Source organism: Papio anubis, chromosome 2, assembly GCF_008728515.1.
Source record: "Papio anubis isolate 15944 chromosome 2, Panubis1.0, whole genome shotgun sequence".
NCBI lineage: Eukaryota > Metazoa > Chordata > Mammalia > Primates > Cercopithecidae > Papio > Papio anubis.
This window is the reverse complement of record NC_044977.1, coordinates 39,214,269-39,233,969: the sequence shown is the minus strand read 5'-3', so window position 1 is coordinate 39,233,969 and position 19,701 is coordinate 39,214,269. Positions and strand designations below refer to the sequence as shown.

The window sequence follows — 19,701 nt, the reverse complement described above, 5'->3', positions numbered from 1 at the left end:
AACAAATGTTATGTATTATTTTGGTGGTGGGTGTTACCTCGTGTGCAACTGTATACACGTCTGCCCCAACAAAGGATATTGTGGTTTGCACATGGCTGATACATAGCTGGTGCCTAATTAATGTTTAATGATACATAATAAATGAATGAATGAATGGATACATGAATGAACCTACCAACCGAAAATCATGACTTGACACAAAAACTAGGAAGCGAATGCATATGGAAACAGCCAAATTCAAGATACATAGGCCTCTAGGCATAAAACCATAGGGCATAAACCAATGCTTGGCTCTTTCTTTCTGCCCAAAGGGGAAGCCTCTTCTGCCTTAGGTTTCAGGTGTTGACCTTTTACCTGGTTCAGGTTTGAATGAAAAATAGCCATGGACTCCAGCTGTGGCTAGAGGAAGGATGGGCAAAGAGGATGGCTCTTTAGGCCTAGCCCTGGAGAAAGGTAGGGGAGGTTATGGTGCTATGTAAACCCCTTAAATTAGGGTAGGGTTAGGGAGGGATTTGGGACTAGGTAGTTGTGTGTGATTGTGACTACAGAGAAGCAGGCACGACAGCTTATAAAGGCAAGTGAGCTCCAGCCTCCTAGTTGTAATCTCCAACTCAGAAACTACTTGTAAAATCTTACCTTCCACAGGCACTGAACACAGTGAGTCCATGCTTTTAGCTGGTCGGATAGTAGCCTTTTCCACTAAAGACAAAAGAAAAAATATCCTTGATGAATGCATATTAACAGAAAGCATTCAGAAAAATAGGTCAGGCTGTTCAAGTACACAAGAAAAAATTCTTTAGGAAAGTTTTTCCAGTATAATTGATCCCCTTGAAAACATTCCTCTACCCCACCCTAGATGTTCCTACTTTCTTAATGGGACAGACTTCATAAACTCAGGGCAGTTATAGACCAAAGTTTTATTAATATTTTACAATAAAGGTAAATTGCAATTTTGTCAAATAGCTCATCGCAAATGAGGAGTCCCAATTTTACTGTACAAAAAGTATTCAAGGATGAATCCAGGGGTAGAATCCATGAGGCTCCAGGCCATTCTTCATATTCAGCAGCAGAGAGCTGAGACCATATCTCAGCTACTGCAAATGTGGTACAGCAGGTGAGAGGGCCCAAGGGAATTGGAGTTAGGTTTCTGCCGGATGCAGCTCTGTTCCTTGAGGCCTGCAGGCTGGGTGCTCCCCAATGATCTCACCCGTCAACCTCACCCTGGAACAGATCCCAACAAAACCTTTTTTGCACACCTACTCTGTGACTGGGTGTGTGCCACGCATATCTGTAAGCCACCTTAGCAGCTTTTTGGAAGTGTGGTTTAAATGAGTAAAAACGTATTCCAGGCATAGTATTAAATAGATGCATTCACAAACACCATCTCTTTTCAGGGAACTAAATTGGCTGAAAGGTTGTTCCTTCTAGGTCGAGCTTGTCAAGAGGGGAAAGAGGGTACTTGGAAGCAGGAGGCCCAGGACTAGTAGCCCTTAAGGTAACTCTGAATTCAGAAACATCTGGGTTTGAATTCCAGCTCTGCCACTTTTGGGCTGTGTGACCTCAGCCAAGCAGCTAAATTTTTTTTTAGACAGTGTCTCATTCTCTTGCCCAGGCTGGAGTGTGGTAGAGTGATCATAAGCTAACTGCAGCCGCAACCTCCTGGGCTCAAGCAATCTTCCTGCCCTAGCCTCTGGAGTAGCTAGGACTATGGGTACACACCAACAAATCTGGCTAATAAAAAAAAATTTTTTTTAGAAACAGGGTCTCACTATGTTGCCCAGACTGGTCTCAAACTCCTAGACTCAATCAATCCTCCTGCTTTGGCCTCCCAAAGTGACAGCTAAACTTTTCTAAATTCCAGTTTTATCATGTGTAAAATGAGAAAAAATAGAGCTGTTGTGAGGATTACATAAGTAATGACTATAAGGTAATTATATTGTACTAGTCTGCAATAGAGTAAGTACTCATTAAAAAGTAATAATTATTGATTGTTGTTGCTGCTATTCCAGATGGATTAGGGCTCAGCAACAAAAGGGAAGACAGGAGAAGGTTCTATGAGAAGCAGTTAGAGTTGGCCTTAACCAAAATTGAGCTGTAACTCAAGCTTGTTTTTGTTTCTTGTTTAAAGTTCCCCTGTTCTTCCTCCTTGATCCAAACCTGCTTCTTCTGGGAGGTTCTGAATTAACCCCTTGGTCTCCCAGCGTGGGGCTTCTCTCTTTCTGGGGCCTGCCGTGGGACGCCCAGCCATCTCCATGCAAATCCTTTGCAAAGGCAGAGATCACCTTTCACCTCCCCACTTCCAATGTGCCCCAGAATTCTTATCCTTTGAAGATCTGCTATTTCCACAAATCTATAAATTGATTTACTGCCCTGACCCTACCTGGTCAGCAACCCTTTGTTTGTGTATTCTAGGACATGCATTGCCTTTGTTTTCCAGGCTGGAATTTCTCTGGTTTCCACGTGTCAACCTTGACAGGCAGTGACCAGGTGCCCCTGACTGTGTCACAGAGGCCGGGCAGCAGCTCTGTCTGTAGGTCCATCAGTGTCCACCCACCTTTGGTGGTGTTGAAGCCTCTTTCTCATGATGCAGTTCCTTGTGGCCTTGCGCAGCACAGCAGCACATCAGAGATGTGGCTTGGGGGACAGTCCCCAAGCATTCCCTGGCCCCCTTTCTGGAGAGTAACTAACAGCTCAGGCTCCTGTGGCCTATGACTATATTTAGATTACATTTTTCTGTCTGGGACCTTGGCCTGGCCTCACAGAGGTGCACCCCCCAGTTTTCTGGCAGCCTTTGTGTCCTTGAGTCCTCCTCTCTTAGCTGCGTTACTCAAAGGTGAGTCTGGACCTGCTATAGCCGTATGGCTTTGAAATTTCTCTGCTCAAGAGGGTGCCCTGAACTCTTCTTTCTCTTTAATAATGTACAAACAACTTAAATGGAATCAATTAAAATACCCATATCTGGAAGGCTCTGAAGTTTATGCGTCTTAATTCAGTTCTCCATTTTTTCCAACACTTTCTTTCTTACCTGTTTCATTTTCTAGATATGGTTAAACAACCCTTCACCCACTCCTCCCCACCCAAAATGATCCCAATACTATTCGTGGTGAATTAAGTTTTTAAATGTCCTTAGTTACGGGATTTTAAAGCATATTATTTACGTGTGTTAATCCACTGGTTCCCCTTTTCACATACATATTTCAACAGTGAGCTCACATGCCACTTACAGAGACCACACTGGTAGATTACATTTGTTATGGGGTTCAATGGCCTAACTTTAATCACAGATTCCATTGAAGTTATGGCCATGAAGCCTATTGGTCTTTATTTTCCAGAGTTGCCAGCAATATTCTTCTGGTAAAAAGAAACCACTTCAGGCAATAGTTAAGGCCACAGGGTGCCACTTATATTGACACTGACAATTCTTGAATTTCACCCCTGCATTCAGTTAGTGAAGATCTGATTAGTTTGTTCATAAGATCATAAGCCAGTGACTTTCAACCCTGGCTGCATATCAGAATCACCTGGGGAGTTTTTAGAAAATTACCAATACTCAGACCTCACCACAGACCTCCTGAGGCAAAATTGCTATGGTGTGATCCGCTCTGTGGGCGATTCTGAGGTCCAGGTGTGAGAAGCCCTGGCCAGGGGCATCTTGCATGTTCTGTGAGTTTACCACCATTTGATCTAGTGCCTTGGACTTGTTCTTTTTGAAAACCACATGGGGGTGGAAATCTTCCTAAGTAAAGATCAAAGCAAACCACTTATTTCCTTTTTGTTGTTTTGTTTTGTTGTTTTTTGACTTTTCATTGCTGGTGAACCTCTCTCATGGCTGTACCACTAATTCTGCAACTGAAATTCTCTCTTTGATGTGCTTAAGCAAAGCTCTTTTCATAGATTAGGAGTTTCTGGTCAGGTACTCTTCTCCCCTGTTTCTCCCTTAAGAATCCTATTTTCTGATTTGTATCTGTCTTGCCATACTTGTGGCAACCTGTCCTCTTCATTCTGGCTATCTTTCCGTTTTGTGCAAGCTGAGTTTTGCCATACAGTGATTACAGATGCGTACCCAGAGTCCATTTCCCTTCTGCCCTTCGCACATGGCTCTTGTACTTCGTGGGTGTGAGTCCCATTCCTCATGCGAGGAGTTGGCTCAGGATCCCAGGCTGAAGCCAATCAGCACAAGGCACACCATTGACAACAGGGACTGAACCATGTGGCTCAGTGAAGGATACTGAGACAAGGGGAATTTTGATGAGGCCTTCTGGAAAAGAAGGGTCCCTGCTCTTAGGAGCAAGCTACCAGAAATGTTCTTTCTCCCTCTGGACCTAGAGGGATAGTCAGAGGGAAAGCCTAGAACTACTGCAGCCACTTTGCCACAGAAAAGAAGCCAGTCTGGGGTTGAAGCTGACCCAAAGAAGGACACAGCTGGGGAAAACATGGAGAAATCATGACAGAGCCCATGTATTAAACCCCCTGAAGCCTTCCCTCTATCAGGGTGTTCAACTGCAGAAGCCAGTAAATTCCCTCATTGCATAAGTTGATTGAATTGATTTGCCATTATTTACAACTTAAATCGTTGTAACTGCTGTACTGTGACACCCCTCCTTACTCTAATAGGCAAACATAAAGATTTCTAAAATCTGGACTTTCTGATCCTTGGCATGTGATTATTACCGGGTTTGAGGAAAGTCCTTAAAAACATTATCTCACATTTTTCCTATAGGAATTAATTTTCCCCCAAATCTCTATTAAAAATTTCAAACATTTAGAAACCTACCACCCTTAAACTTACCACCTAGTTTGATAATTATTGACATTTTGCCTTATATTTGCATTATCTAGTTCTATATTGATATTTATCTACCTACCTATAATTTGCTAGTTATTTGAAAGTGTCAATATTTTGCTGCTTCATCCCTGAATACTTTAATTTTAGCATATGTCTCCTAAGAACCATTAGCACACTATGAAAATTTATAATTCCTTAATATCATTTAATATCCAGTCTATATCCACATTTTCCCTCTTTGGCCCCAAATTGTCTTTTGTAGGTTTTTTGTTTTTGTTTTTTAGAAATGTGGTTTTGCCATGTTCCTCAGGCTGGTCTCGAACTCCTGGGCTCAAGTGATCCGCCCACCTCAGCCTCCCATGTGTTGGGATTAGAGGCATGAAACACTGTGCTCGGTCAGCTCTTTTTTTTTTTTTTTTTTTTTAACCAGAATCCAGTCAAAGTTTGCTCATCGCATTTGTACATTTCTCTTTTACACCTTGGTTTCATAACTATTGCCTCCATTTTTATCATACTTTCAATCTATAACACTAAAGATCATTATGAAAAATTTCCTTGGTCTTCTGTTTCCTGACATCATATTTAGCTGCATTGGTTAAATTCCCCACTATATATGGTTCCCTCATTTCCTTCCTGTATCAATTTCTATTCAATACTCAGAAATAAGTCCCATGGGGTAGCATCCTTCTTTAAAAATCACGACCCTGGGGGAAAAGGGACAGGTCTTTTCAGCAGAATTCCAGTTAATAGAAAATCATCATTTAGCAATGCCATAGGAATAACTGTTACATCCAAGAACCATTAGAGGATCCTAAAATTCATGACAAAGAGCAGTTTAACCAAGGGATCACAGTTCTCTTCACACGCAATAAGATACTGACATCATGTGCCTCCTAATATGACACACTGAGTCAGGCACAGGGTCACTTCTGCAGGCTTTCTGCAAAAATTCCTAACCTCAGTCTAACCACGAGAAAACACTGGACAAACTCTCCCTGAAGTAGATTCTACTAAATAAACGGTCAGTACTCTTCCAAGTTATCACGGTCAAAAAGATGGAGTAATTGTTCTAGATTGGCAGAGGTTAAGGAGACATGACAACCAAATGCAGTGTGAGATCCTGGATTGGATCCTAGACCAGAAAAAGAACAGTAGTGGGACAGCTGGCCAAATATGAATAAGATCTGCAAATTCATTAGGAGTATTGTATCAATATTAATGTTTGGCTTTGATAACTTATATAAGATGTTAACATCGGGAGAAGCTGCATGAAGGGTATACAGGTTCTCTGTGTAGTATTTTTGCAATTTTTTTGATAAGTCTAAAACTTTTTTTAAAAAGACTCCTCTTCCCCCAGTTAATTTATAAGTTTCTCTTTCAGAGTTAGTGTGTTTGATAAGATCAAACCAAGACTTAATAAGCAGAGCTAGGAAACTAATATTTGTATCATAAAACAATTACTGTTGATTCTTACCCGAGAGCCTCTGTCCTCTCACAAATACACTCCCATTTCTACTCAGTTTTGATTTGGAGTCCGATCCAGAACGTCCCAGGTTAAATATTGATTTCCACTTCTTTGATTTACTGGAGAGCTTTCGCCTAAAAGAACCAAGGCATAAGGGGTTAGTTTGTTAACTAGTCATTTCAAGGGGACTTTTAAATTGAGACCAAATATTCCATTTATGTCCTTAGTTATGAATGGCTCTGATATTTCAGGAAATTTCCCTCTAAAATCCAAGGTAAACTTGATTCTTACCTTGTCTAGAGATGCCCCAGGTGACCAAGCAAGGCTTTCATGAGTCACAGCAAACTGTATTTCCCAGGGCAAGAGGTAAAGTGTGATATTAAAGGCAGAGGTGGGGGCAAACAGAGGCAAGGATCGGTGGGAATCTCAGCAGTCACAAGCAAACACGCAATTCTGGGAATTCTGATAAGCACTTTTGTTCTGGAATTTCAAAGACACCATTCATTCATTTCATTCATTTATTCATTTATAGAGATGGGGGTCTCACTATCTTGCCCAGGCTGGTCTTAAACACTTGGCCTCAAGCCATCCTCTCACTTCAGCCTCCCAAGTTCTGGGATGACAGGACTGGGCCACCCACCACACATGGCCAGTTTTTATGCAGGATGAAGCACTGAAGACCATATGGACCTGAGTCCTGTTAGGCTCCGGCACTATAACCACACTGCTGGGACATCCACAGGCAAAGAGAGGGCTGGTGAAGACTTTCATGGACTGAAAAGGGTTGGATGAGAAAGTCGACCTGGAAAAGAGTCTGGCCTGGTGAGGCTGAGGAGAGTAGCACCCTGCAGGGTGTGGTCAATGATCACTACAGAGAAATGCAGAGGGTAGTTAGTATGTCTCTGGCTTAGCCTCACACCAGGCTGCTTTGGTGAGATGGGCAAAGGGGATCACTAGGCTGGGTCGAGAGAGCCTGGCACCCCAGGGGTCATCATGGAGGCCTCGCCCTGCTGTGGCTCTGCCCAGCCATTGGAATGTATAAAGTTTCAGGATGAAAACCTGCAATCTGTGAGTTCCACAAGGGACCTATTCTCTGCAGGGCTCTCACGGAACATCCAGATCTCAAGCCCACCATGTTTGTTGCTGTTGATGTTGTTGTTGTTGTTTTTGAGACAGGATCTCGCTCTGTTACCCAGGCTGGAGTTCGGTGGTGCAAACAAGACTTACTGCAGTCTTGACCTCTTGGGCTCAAGCAATCCTCCTGCCTCGGCCTCCCGAGTAACTGGGACTACAGGCACATGCCACCACACCCGGCTGATATTTTTATTTTTTGTAAAGACTGGGTTTCCGCTGGGCGCGGTGGCTCAAGCCTGTAATCCCAGCACTTTGGGAGGCCGAGACGGGCGGATCACAAGGTCAGGAGATCGAGACCATCTTGGCTAACATGATGAAACCCTGTCTCTACTAAAAAATACAAAAAACTAGCCGGGTGAGGTGGCAGGTGCCTGTAGTCCCAGCTACTCGGGAGGCTGAGGCAGGAGAATGGCGTAAACCCGGGAGGCGGAGCTTGCAGTGAGTTGAGATCTGGCCACTGCACTCCAGCCTGGGTGACAGAGCGAGACTCCGTCTCAAAAAAAAAAAAAAAAAAAAGACTGGGTTTCACCATGTTGCCCAGACTGGTCTCAAACTCCTGGGCTCAAATGATCCTCCCACCTTAGCCTCCCAAAGTGCTGGGATTACAGGAGTGAGTCATTGTACCTGGACCCAGGATGTTTTTATGATCCATCTGAGATAGCTTTGCAGTGCTTGGTGGTTTCCTTTGGACTTGGCCTGCATTTTGTCAAGCTTTTATCCTTGGGAAATATTTTATAGGGTAGCATACCTTTGGGTATGGTGCACCCCAGGTGTGGTTTAAAGCACAAAGAAAATGCATTTGATGGTCTTTCCAGGGTATTCTTCCTGATCTCTGGAGGATCAGGGAGAAATGAGACTTATTCTCCAGGGACATAGGGAAAGGAGCAGTGGAGCTCAGTCTCAAGAAACCACAACCCATATACTTTCCAGCACACAGATGGGTTTCTCACCAGATGAGTTCCAGATATGTCATTCCTATAGCATGCAGCATGACTGGCATCTCTGAGTTGTGCAAGGTGGCAGCCTGTGCAAGAGGTGCCTGCTTTCATACCTCTTTTCACTGACCGAACAGTGGGGATGACACCTTCAATGGAAAGGTTGCCTTTCAGCCCCTCCACCTACAATCTGCTTAGAATTTAGGACTCCTGTTCAAACCCTGCTTCTTTCTACCATGGGGTACGAGTGAGGGGGTGGGTAGAGACCCAGGTGGCAACAGAGGAAGTGACAGGGAGAAATGAGGAAAGAAAATATTCTACCAATGAAAACAATGCTTTATTTGTTTTGGAGATGAGGGAGGGCTCTGACAGGCTCTGACAAGGATGCCAGGTTTGCACGTCCCCAAGTGCTGCTCACCCAGAGCTATCAGCCTAGAATGACACTATTTGTCAAGGTGTCCTCTATCAGAACACTCAACCCTATGCCTTTTGTATTGTCACGTGGGGATGGAGGGTCAGGGGAGGGGGTCAAATTTTTGTTTTTAGTAAACTTTATTTTGTAAACACCAAGCCTGATTTATCCATACTAAAAAGTCAGGAATTTCAGTCATGACTTATGATGTGACCCCTCTAACACTGTCCCAGCATGGTGCTTGATCAATGGGAGATCGGGGGTCTTGTTAACTTTGGGGCAGTGTATGCATAAAGGCATCAACCGCTGGTGAGAGAGTTGTAGAGACAGCTCCCCTCTCTTCTGGAATGTTTCCTTAAACCCCAACCCAGATGGTACCTCCAACCCACACCGCCATCTTGATCCTGAGACTGTATACCTCTCCTCCTCTTTCCTCTTCAACCACACATCTCCTAGAATTTTTTTAAAAGAGTGCCACTTACTTGTTGTCTGGTAACTCAAGGACGGTGTGGAAGAGGGTGCCCATGGGAGGGACAATCTCAGGCAGGCTGTTCTCCCTCCTTTCCTTGCGAGCAGGATGGTTAGTGGCCAGGCTGCGGGCCTGAGCTTCCTCAAGGCTCACCAGCTTCATGGGCAGGGAGAGGGCTGGCAAGGTCAGGCTCTTCATGATAGGCCGGTTTGCTGTAAAGGCAACAGAAGAGCTCAGTGTTGGAGGAGGCCTGTTCATCACATCCATCCAGACTCCCCATCCACAGTCCCTCCATTCCTGATCCCATGATGGGGGCTGAGTGCCACCCTGGCTTCTCTTGGGCATGGTGGGGCCTGGGGCTGAGGCTGCACACAGGAAACTGATGACTCTCCTGGCCAGACTTGCCAGAGGACAAACAGGGGCTTCAGGAGGTAGCTGCACCTTCCATACTTTTCAGAGAGGGACCATTCACTTATTCGTTCATTCATTCATTCATGCCTATAACAAGCATTTACTGAACACTCATTGTGAGCCAGAGTGACAACAACGAGTCTTTACTCCTGAAAACTCTGCCTCTGCCTCATGCTTCAGCCAGGTGGGAATGTCTGTCCAGCCACGGAGGTAGCCTAACGGCCAGAGTAGGACAGGAGGCTGCCTCTCCTCCCCACAGCTGGAGAGCACATGCTCCAAGGCCATTTCAGGTTAGAACCTCTACTTTCCCAGATCATCTAGGCTTATATCCCTGCCACAGGAAGATACAGCCTATACTATGCCCTGTGGTTTTCTTACTCACTACCCAGTTGTATTTTAGTGTATGTAGCGGATCCTTTCCTATTCTATGGCATTTTTTTTAAGGAATGGAAGCGATGATGACAATCACTGACGCACAGGATTCTCTTTTCTCCAAGTCAGTGGTTCTCACCTTGAGGTGATTTTGTGTACCACTCCCCTCCCCACTCAGGGACATCTGGCAATGTCTGGAGATATTTTTGATGGTCATCAATGTGTGTGGGAGTGCTACTGGTATCTAGTAGGCAAAGGCCAGGGATGCTGTTAAACGTCCTGCAATGCACAGAGCAGTGCCCCACAGTAGGAATCATCCAGCACTAAATATCAATAGTGCTGAGGTTGTGAAGCTGATCTAAGTTAAAAAATAGTCTGAGTGTGCTTCTATTTAGCTTTTGGTGACCTTGCCAGTTTTCTATGACTTCTGAAGTAGTAAAGAGACTCAAGGATAATTTAGATCAATTGAAATCACTTTTGGTGGAAGACTCACTGTATTTTCAGAAAGCATATTGATGGCACTATTTCTCTTTGCAGCGCATGACCCTCTGTGGGTGGGGAGAAGTAAAACTATTGAAAAAGGGCCTCATGGAAAATGGAGACAACTGTTATGTGACAATGGGGTGTTTCTGGGGAGGACTAGCATGGCACTCATTCAGTAGGACTACTGTTAAATACAGCCTGGGATCCTGAAAACTTTTCAGTAAACTTTCTGGCTTTAGTGCAGTCTTTTGACCCAATCCAAAGAGGGGTAAAATATTTAAATTTAATCTACTTTCAGTATTTGTTCAAAGACTCTCACATATTCTTTATTACTCATGATTATGTATTTGCTTAAAAATACATAAAAATAAATGCATACATTAACTCACTCTGGGAGCAACTGCAACAATGGGAAGAACATAAACTGCAGAAGACCAAGTTTAGTGCCCACCTCTCCCCTCAGCTCCAGGCTCCTAGGACTAAGGCCCGTTCAGCATCTCTGCTTAGATGTTTGTGTGTGTGTGTGTTAGCTAAGATTTTGGTTTTCATTTTCTGTTTTTTGAAATGGAGTCTCAATCTGTCATCCAGGTTGGACTGCAGTGGTGCAATCTCGGCTCACTACAACCTCTGACTCCTGGGTTCAAGTGATTCTCTTGCCTCAGCCCCCTGAGCAGCTGGGATTACAGGCACCCACCACCATGCCCAGCTAATTTTTTGCATTTTCTAAAATAGTAATGCGGTTTCTCCATGTTGGCCAGGCTGGTCTCGAACTCCTGACCTCAAGTGATTTGCCTGCTTCAGCCTCCCAAAACGCTGGGATTACAGGCATGAGCCACCGCGCCTGGCCTCTGCTTAGCCATTTCTAACTTTACATTTTGTAACAGAGCTTGTGATCTGTGCTCCTCTGCTCTACTCTAGTACCTCCTCTCATCTTCTCTGTGTCAGTAGGTGGCACCACGGACCACCCAGTGCCTAAGCTAAAGCCTGGGGGGTTGTTATTTTTTATTTATTCATTTCCTTAATGCATCTCTCCTTCCATATACAGCCTATAAGCAAGGCTTGTAACTCTACCTCCAAAATACATCCGGAACCCAGCCACTTTCCTCCTTCCCACTGCTACAGGCTGCCATGATTTCCCACTGCTTTTGCCATAGCTTCTCAACTGGTCTCCCTGCTTCCAGCCTCTCAGCCTCTCCTCCACACAGCAGCTGGAAGTCTTAGATCCTGCACTGGCCTGCTCAAAACCCTCCAATGCTTTCCCAAGACACAGAACAAACCCATCCCTTCACATGACCTAAATGGATCTTTCATCTGCTTCCCCTTTCCTGTTTGCCCACTGGCCCAGTAGTCTACAAAAATATAGTAAACATTTAAAAATGTATACATATACATATATATATAAATTATACATATACCTATTATATATACACACATATGCCACTGTGTTTGCGCACTGTGTTTGCGTCATGTGTAATAGCAAACATATAAAAAATAATAGAAATTACACAGTATAAGACAAAAATAAACGGAAAAAAGAAATTCGAACAGTTTCTCCCAACACCCATAACTCATTACTTTGGTCTTTGGTACCCATCAGAGTGGGGCACCCCACTTTGAAGGCCACATTGGTTCCAGCCACATTGGCCAATGTTCTGCAACACCGCAAGTTTTCTGCCTCACAGCTTTTACAACCTCTGTTCTCTGTCTTTGGAGGATTTGCTCATAGATCCTCACATGCCTGGTTCCCCATGTCTCGGGTCTCAGTTCAAAGATCACTTCTTTAGAAACCATGACCACTCTGTCCCAAAATCATACCCCCAAGTCACTGACTATTGCCTTACTCTGCTGTGTTTTCTTCTTGGTATTTATTGTCTTTGAAGTGATAATATATTTATTTGTAAAGGTATATATTGCTTGTCTTCCCAACCAGACCATAGTTCTATGCCGGAGAGGGTCTCTGTCATTTTGTGCACTGATGTGTCTCCAGTGTCTAGAACAGCACCTAGTTCATAGGAGATATTCAATACACATTTATTTTTCAGTGAATATTAGAGATATCACAATCTCTTTGGCCTCAGTGTTCTCATCTATCAAATAAAATTACTGGATTCAATGCCTTCTTCTATGCTGTGAATGTTTCTGTCCCCTCAAAATTCATATGTTAAAATAGAATCCCCAAAGCAACAGAATTAAGAGGTGAGGCCTTTAAGAGGTGAGGCCTTTAGGCCTTTAGGTCATGAGGGTGGAGCCCTAATGAGTGGGATTAGTGATCTTACCAAAGAGGCCCAAGGGAGCTTGTTTCACCTTTCCCCATTGAGAACACAGTGAGAAGGTGCCGACTGTGGGGAATGGGCCCTTACCAGACACTGAATCTACCGGTCCCTGGATCTTGAACTTCCCAGCCTTCAGAAGTGAGAGAAATATGTTTATTGCTTATAAGCTAACCAGTTCATGGTATTTTATTTATGGCAGCCCAAATGGACTAAGACAACTTCTAAAATCTTTTCAGTTTGAAGCAGAACTCTGTCCAAACCTAAAATTCCAAGGAATAGGGAATAAAATTCCATTTTGTATAAATATTAAGTATGGCACTTTACCAAAGTCAGTAAGAATTTATAATAAGAAACTTTAAATGAAATGTATGTGAACAATGAGCACTGCAGGCAATCAGAGTTAAAGGCTAAAGAGAAAACTGGATTTTAATATGCAGGACAAAAAGATGGTTAAGGCAATAGCCATAAAGAGAAAAGGCATTTTCAGGTTGGAATTAGGACGAGCCTTAACATTAACAGTTATGGATGGGATTTGCTGTCCAGAAGAATATTTCCCAAAAGGCCTAGTTCTCCACAATGATTTATCCATTTTCATATTCTTTTCCTCATAGAGGCAGAATAGAGTTAAGGAAAGAGCATGGGCTAAAAGATTTGGGTTCAGCAGTCCCCATGCAGCAAGTTACTCGCTAGGTGGCTCTGGGAAGTTACTAAGTAAGCTATTCTGGTTCTCTGTTCTTCATGTATAAAATAAGGTTGATAACGACTTTATCATGTTTGCTGTAATAAATCAGTGAAATGCTGCATGTGGAAAACCTACAACAGTTCCTGCTGTAGAGTAAATCCCCAGTAAATTTTTTTGTAGGCTCAAAAGGGTGAATGAATAAATGTATGCATATTACTTCTCTTTTACTTTCAAAAAGGTTTTTATATAGTTTAAAAGAAAAAATCTATAACTGGAGAGTTGAAATAAAAAAGAAAGGCCAGCCACTCCGACATATATAATAAAAAGAATTGAAAATATATATTCAAACAAAAACGTGTACGTGAATGTTCACAGCAGCATTATACATAATCATAAAAAGCAGAAACAACCCAAACTAAGGGATGGATAAAAATGTGGTATATCTATACAACAGAATATTATTCAGCCATAAGAAGGAATGAAGTACTGATATATACAACAACATGGGTAAACCTTGAAAACATATGCTAAGAAAAAAAAAAAAACCAAAAACAGTCGGCTAGGCGCAGTGGCTCACACCTGCAATCCTAGCACTTTGGGAGGCCACGGCAGGCAGATCCCTTGAGGTCAGGAGTTTGAGGCCAGCCTGGCCAACATGGTAAAATCCCTTCCCTACTACAAATACAAAAAAAATTAGCCAGGTGTGGTGCTGGGCACCTGTAATCCCAGCTACTCAGGAGGTTGAGGCAGGAGAATGGCTTGAACCTGGGAGGCAGAGGTTGCAGTAAGCCAAGATCATGCCACTGCACTCCAGCCTGGGCAACAGAGTGAGACTGCATCCAAAAAAAAAAAAAAAAAAAAAAGTCACAAAAGACCATATATTGCATGATTCCATTGATATGAAATGTCCAGAAAAGGCAAATCCATACAAACAGAAAGTAGACTAGTGGTTGCCAGGGCCTGTGGGGAGAGGAACATGTGAAGTGATTGCTAAATGGGTATGGGGTTTGTTATGGTTTGAATGTGTTCCCCAAATTTCATGTGTTGGGAACTTGATCCCCAATGCAACACTGTTGTGACGTGGGACCTTTATGAGGTGATTAGGTCATGAGGGATCTGCCCTTCTAAATGGATTAATGTCATTTTGCAGGAGTGGGTTCCTTCTTGTAGGAGTGGGTTTGTTATAAAACCAAGTTCAGCCCCCTCTCTCACACTCTCTTGACTTTCCATCTTCTACCATAGGAGGACGCAGCAAGAAGGTAAGGCCCTCACCAGATGCTAGCCCCTTGATTCTGGACTTCCCGGCCTCTGGAACCATGAAAAATAAATTCCTTTTCATTGCAAATTACCCAGTCTATGGTGTTCTGTTATAGCAGAACAAAACGGATTAAGACAGGTTTCTTTATGGACTGATGAAAATAGTATGGCATTAGGCAGTAGTAATGGTTGTACAATTCTGTGACTACATTAAGAACCACAGAATTTTACACATTAACATGGTTAAAATGATGAATTTTATGTTATGTAGATAAAATAATTTTTTAAATGGTCATAAACTACATAGAGGACAGGGTAGGGATAGGAACAGTTATACCAGGAATCAAAATTTGATACTAATTGCAACTGATTATTCTGAAAACTGGTTTTTCCAAAATATTGGACAAACTGGAAAGGAGTTCTTTGATCAGCTAAAAAATATATTGCAGATATTTTTTTTATGCACCAGTGATTCTCCAAGTGTGGACCTGAACAGCAGCATCAGTATCACCTGAAAACTTGTTAGAAATGCAAATTATCAGCCACACTCCAAACATATTAAACCAGAAACTCTGGGGATGAGGTCCAGTAACCTTGGTTTAACAAACTCATCAGGTAATTTTGATTTACACTGATGTTGGAAAACCACTCTCATGTACCAAGCTTCTTAGTCAGCAAGATTTCTGGTCTTTACCAACTGGGTTCATGGGAGTTTAATTCACTCCTAGGGCTCATTATATTCATTACAAGATGCCCACAAACACACTCATTTTTGTATGCCTACTGCCTGGCACAGCGAAGAACAAAGCATTCAAGAAATTATTGAGAAGAGAATGCGTTCTGAATATATGTGTGAGTATGAACACGCTGCCTCTTAACTTGTTCCTCTAAGACTTCAAGGTGAAGGCATAAGGGTCTTCTGAAATACAGTGAAAGTAAAGATGAAGTCTAACAGTCAGGGAGAAGAATGCTGGCAGTACCTCTTTTAGAAAATAACTTGGAGTTTAAGAACTCACTAAAACTAGTAGAACATTATTCTAGTTCTATTTCAGCATACCACATTCACAGGATAGGCCATGTATATGACTGATTAGAAACATGCTAAAGCCACATGCAAGCACGCCATAGCTTCCCTTCACACATACAGATGTATATATGCACGATCCTCAGACACTGACACGCAGTAGTCAGCATACACACAGCCAACACTCAGAGCTAGAACTAAGCCCGCCCTCACTTTCTGTTGAATCCCACCACTAGTTGCAAGAAAGAAGGATAGGCTGGTGGGGTGTATGCTAGCAGGAGTCCTTACCATCATTCTCCAGAGACCCAGGTGCACCGTTGTTAAAGATTTGATCTACATGATTCAGTATGAACTCAATCACCACCTGCTGGACCCGGACTGCAAGGAAAGCTGCATCTCCATTGCAACCAGTGGCTTCAATTTCTTTAGACCTACGGTGTGGAAGAAACATATTCAGTGAGTGAGTTTGCCTTACCACCTGAAGCAGCAAGGGGAGCCAGTAGGCCTTTTGCACAAGCCTCATCTCCTAAATTGATACAGTTTATAGAATATTTTAATTATTTAGGGCCAATTAAAGGAACTCTCCAAAGGCTGTGAAGCCCAACAAACTGAACAAATTTGAAACAGTTACCAGGTACTCTACATTGCAATACTATAAACACTATCCCGTACACATACAGAAATGGACTTTCGTTTCCTGCATGGTATGCCTCTCCACTCCCACCTACCTGTTCTGTGGAGCAGGTCTTCATCTATTAAATCATATGAAGCAGCTGATTCAAGTTGTAGCCAGCTGTGACTCCACCAAAACAAGCCAGTGCGCCCCAAAACAATAAAGGCCTTTTCAAGAAATTGTAACATACAGACCCATAAGTTCAGCCATATTGTAGCTGTAGCCAAAAATGTCTTTAGAACTCAGAGTTTCCAAGTTAGCAGACAGAGAGCTTAGGCTATTATCGCCTAAATCACCTTTAATTCTATATGTGTTATAAATGACCACTTAAGCCACAGATTTGTTTTAAAGGGGCTTCAATGTGAAGAATTCAATCTTCATGTCAATCGGGGGCTGCTCTGAGCCCCCCAGGGTGGTGACAAGGGGAGGGTACAGTGGTTACCTGAGGAGGTTTGGCGCCCACACCAGGGCCAGGTTCCGGGCGTGCATGTTGGTCTTGCTGCTGAAGGAGGCGATATGGGCCAGGTGTCGAATCAGGTATTCCAAGGTCCTAGAATGGTTTGTTTTTTGACAAAGTAAGAAACTTCAGTGCCCGTGTGAAGCCTGACATATGGAGATAATTTCTAAATTTGGATTTAAGAGACTCTAAATATTTCTATCTTAATGAATTTGGAAGGAATATTGGGAAGATGTCAAGATTGACCAGAAGTAATTTTCTTGGCCCTAGGCACACTGACCCAGGGTGGGGAAGGGGGTCCATCTTGTCAGATGTAAGCAGAGGCCCCTGGAGCACCAGTCAGAGACAGAACCAGGGAATCACAGCACCTCAGAGCCCGGAGGCTCTTAGTGGCCATTTGTTCCTCTTTTCAACCAGGGTAGGATGGCTTCAAGCAGTTTTGAAATAGGCTCTCCTCTAGGCTTGTTTTAATAAAAATTCTCCCAGCTACAGGGATCTTGGTACTTGTCAGGGAGCTAATTTCATGGATAAACAACATTTATTGGAAGTTCTTTCTTATACCACATCAAAATCTGCCCCCTTGTAAAAGATGGGCAGGCATAGGGAACACTGGGAAAGGTGGCAAAATTAGGGGCTAAACTGTGAGAATGAAATGAAAGGGTGGGAGATGATGATAGGGATGGTACTAACGAGCAAATAGAACAATCAGCCAATGCTCAAGAGCCCACAGTCAACCCCTGCTGAAAAGCTATCTTGGTTGCCATAGATTTGGTTATGCTACAAATCTGGGTATGAACCAAGAAAGCCACCAAGAGGCTAGTATGCATCATCGGAATGACTTCCTGAGGGGTTCTAAGGGGTGTCCTGCAGGTGATTTGGAGACGGCCTGCTCCTTGCTGCCAATGTCCCTGGTCAGACACCAACTCACTTTGATAACAGTGACCTGTTCACCCACTTCAAAATGCCCTCGGGAAAGCCTAAACTGGCTACTGTCCACTACATTGGTTCCTTTCCATGATGCCAGCCTGTCTCTTTGGTATTACACTGCATTGAGAGGCCACACGTTTCTTTCCCCAACCATTCTTACCTATAGTGGGATGGAGGAAGCTCCTGGATAACATTTTGGATTCGGGCCAGTTGGCCTTCTTCAGGGCAATGCGACACTGCCTCCTGTGGAGAAGAACACAAGGCAGCCTGGTGAGTGCCTGAGAGTGGAGACGGCCATCTGCATGCGCTGGGATCACTTGAGCCCTCATACTCCAGCCTCACAACCATGCCTAGAGATCACCCTTTCAAGAGGCACGCTTTACTATGAAAACCACCAACCCATGACAGTTTCTGTCGGTTCTGGATGTGTGTGCAGAGCCTCACCGTGTGTGCACAGGGGACGGTGGGCTGCCTGGGACTCTGAGTATCCTGAGATGGTTGCTAGGCATCTGGTAAGAATGTGTAGAATCTCGGGTGTGTCTCGGGGGTAGAGAGACACAGAGACTTACACACAGAGAGATAAAGAGATAGAGACAGGCCCAGCATGGTGGCACATGCCTGTTATCCCAGCTACTCAGGAGGCTGAGGTGGGAGGATTGCTTGAGCACGAGAGTTTGGATCTAGCCTAGTGACATAGTGCAACTCATCCCTAAAATATGAATGAATGAATGAATGAATGAATAACAAGCAAGTAAATAAATAAATAAAAGAGACATATACAGAATGAGATGGAGATGACAGGGTGGTGCCAAGTCCACTCAGCCAGCTGTCTTTGTGGGTGCAAACAGCTACTGCCTACCTATCCCGCGACTACTCCATGACCTCAAGGACTCAGCTGCTGCCTGTCCTAGAAGCCGGAAAGCAGGGAAGATGTGCCTTTCTTGGCAGGGATAGTCCCTGAAACCTGGTGGCCTTGCCCAGACTTGCTCTCCAGTTATTTGCTGTCTGGGTATTTTGTTCCCCCATCAGCCCAAGTGCCTTCAAGGAGAGGCAGGAATAGCAATAAAGGCAACGTGATTACAGGCTGGCCCATGTCCATCTCTTGCCTGCTGGGGGTTGCTGCACGATGCAGGCATCCCTGGGCAGATTCCCCTGGTCCCAGCCCTGCACCCCTGTTCTGAGAATCTGTCCTGCGGTGCTCATGGCCCCTCCCACTGCAGTGTGAGTGCTCACGAACTGCCAGCATCTGAGCAGCGCCTCAGCCTAAGGTCCATGGTAACCACAGCTATCTTTTATTTTTCACTGAGATATAATTTATGTATATTAAAAATGTGTGGATCTTAAACGATAGCTTCATGAGTTTACTTCATATGTATACACCTGGGTAACCCACCTAGATCAAGATGTATCTTAAAAGGGGCTTTAAGATCATGAATTCACAGGCACACATCACTTAGTCTTATATTTCCTCCCAGTGCTGGAAACTTGCTTTAGATTGATACATAACAAAAGGTACAATCATGGAATATCTTAATTAATTTGATAAATATTGCCCCTTGCCATACAACCCAAAATAAGATCCTAACGAGGTGATGGTTTTCTTATGTTGCTCACCTCTGTTCAACCTTTAGCTGCCGTGTGCTTGTTGCATGTAAATACTGAATTTCACACTCGCAGTAATGAGAAGTTTTAGGCACAGAAAAGTGGAAGGGAATTAATTTTACCAGCATATTCAGTTCCTACGACCCACCAGCTGAGTGTGATCTGTTTTAGCCTAGAGGAGACCACTGAGGTTCTGTTCCAGCCTGGGCCTCCCAATCCCTCCCACTTTTTCCCCACAGGACTCACTGCTATTACACTACAAAATGCACTTAGTTATTGGAGTTATTGTTTACTGTCTGTCTCCCTTGCTAGAACATAAGTTCTGTGAGTGCAGGAACG

The 19,701-nt window shown here is 43.7% G+C and overlaps 1 protein-coding gene across 2 annotated transcripts in view; it reads right to left on the bottom strand.

Annotated features, from left to right (window-relative positions):
- The window catches only part of ARHGAP31 (Rho GTPase activating protein 31), a 123,323-nt gene that overhangs the window by 18,001 nt on the left and 85,621 nt on the right, over positions 1 to 19,701 (bottom strand). For both annotated transcript variants that reach the window (XM_003893963.5, XM_031663034.1), the window contains 6 exons: positions 17,921 to 18,003; positions 16,819 to 16,926; positions 15,992 to 16,134; positions 9,215 to 9,413; positions 6,261 to 6,385; positions 637 to 699 (listed from right to left, as the gene is read on the bottom strand). In XM_003893963.5, coding sequence (XP_003894012.3) covers positions 637 to 699; positions 6,261 to 6,385; positions 9,215 to 9,413; positions 15,992 to 16,134; positions 16,819 to 16,926; positions 17,921 to 18,003 — 721 coding nt within the window. The remainder of the gene's footprint in view (positions 1 to 636; positions 700 to 6,260; positions 6,386 to 9,214; positions 9,414 to 15,991; positions 16,135 to 16,818; positions 16,927 to 17,920; positions 18,004 to 19,701) is intronic.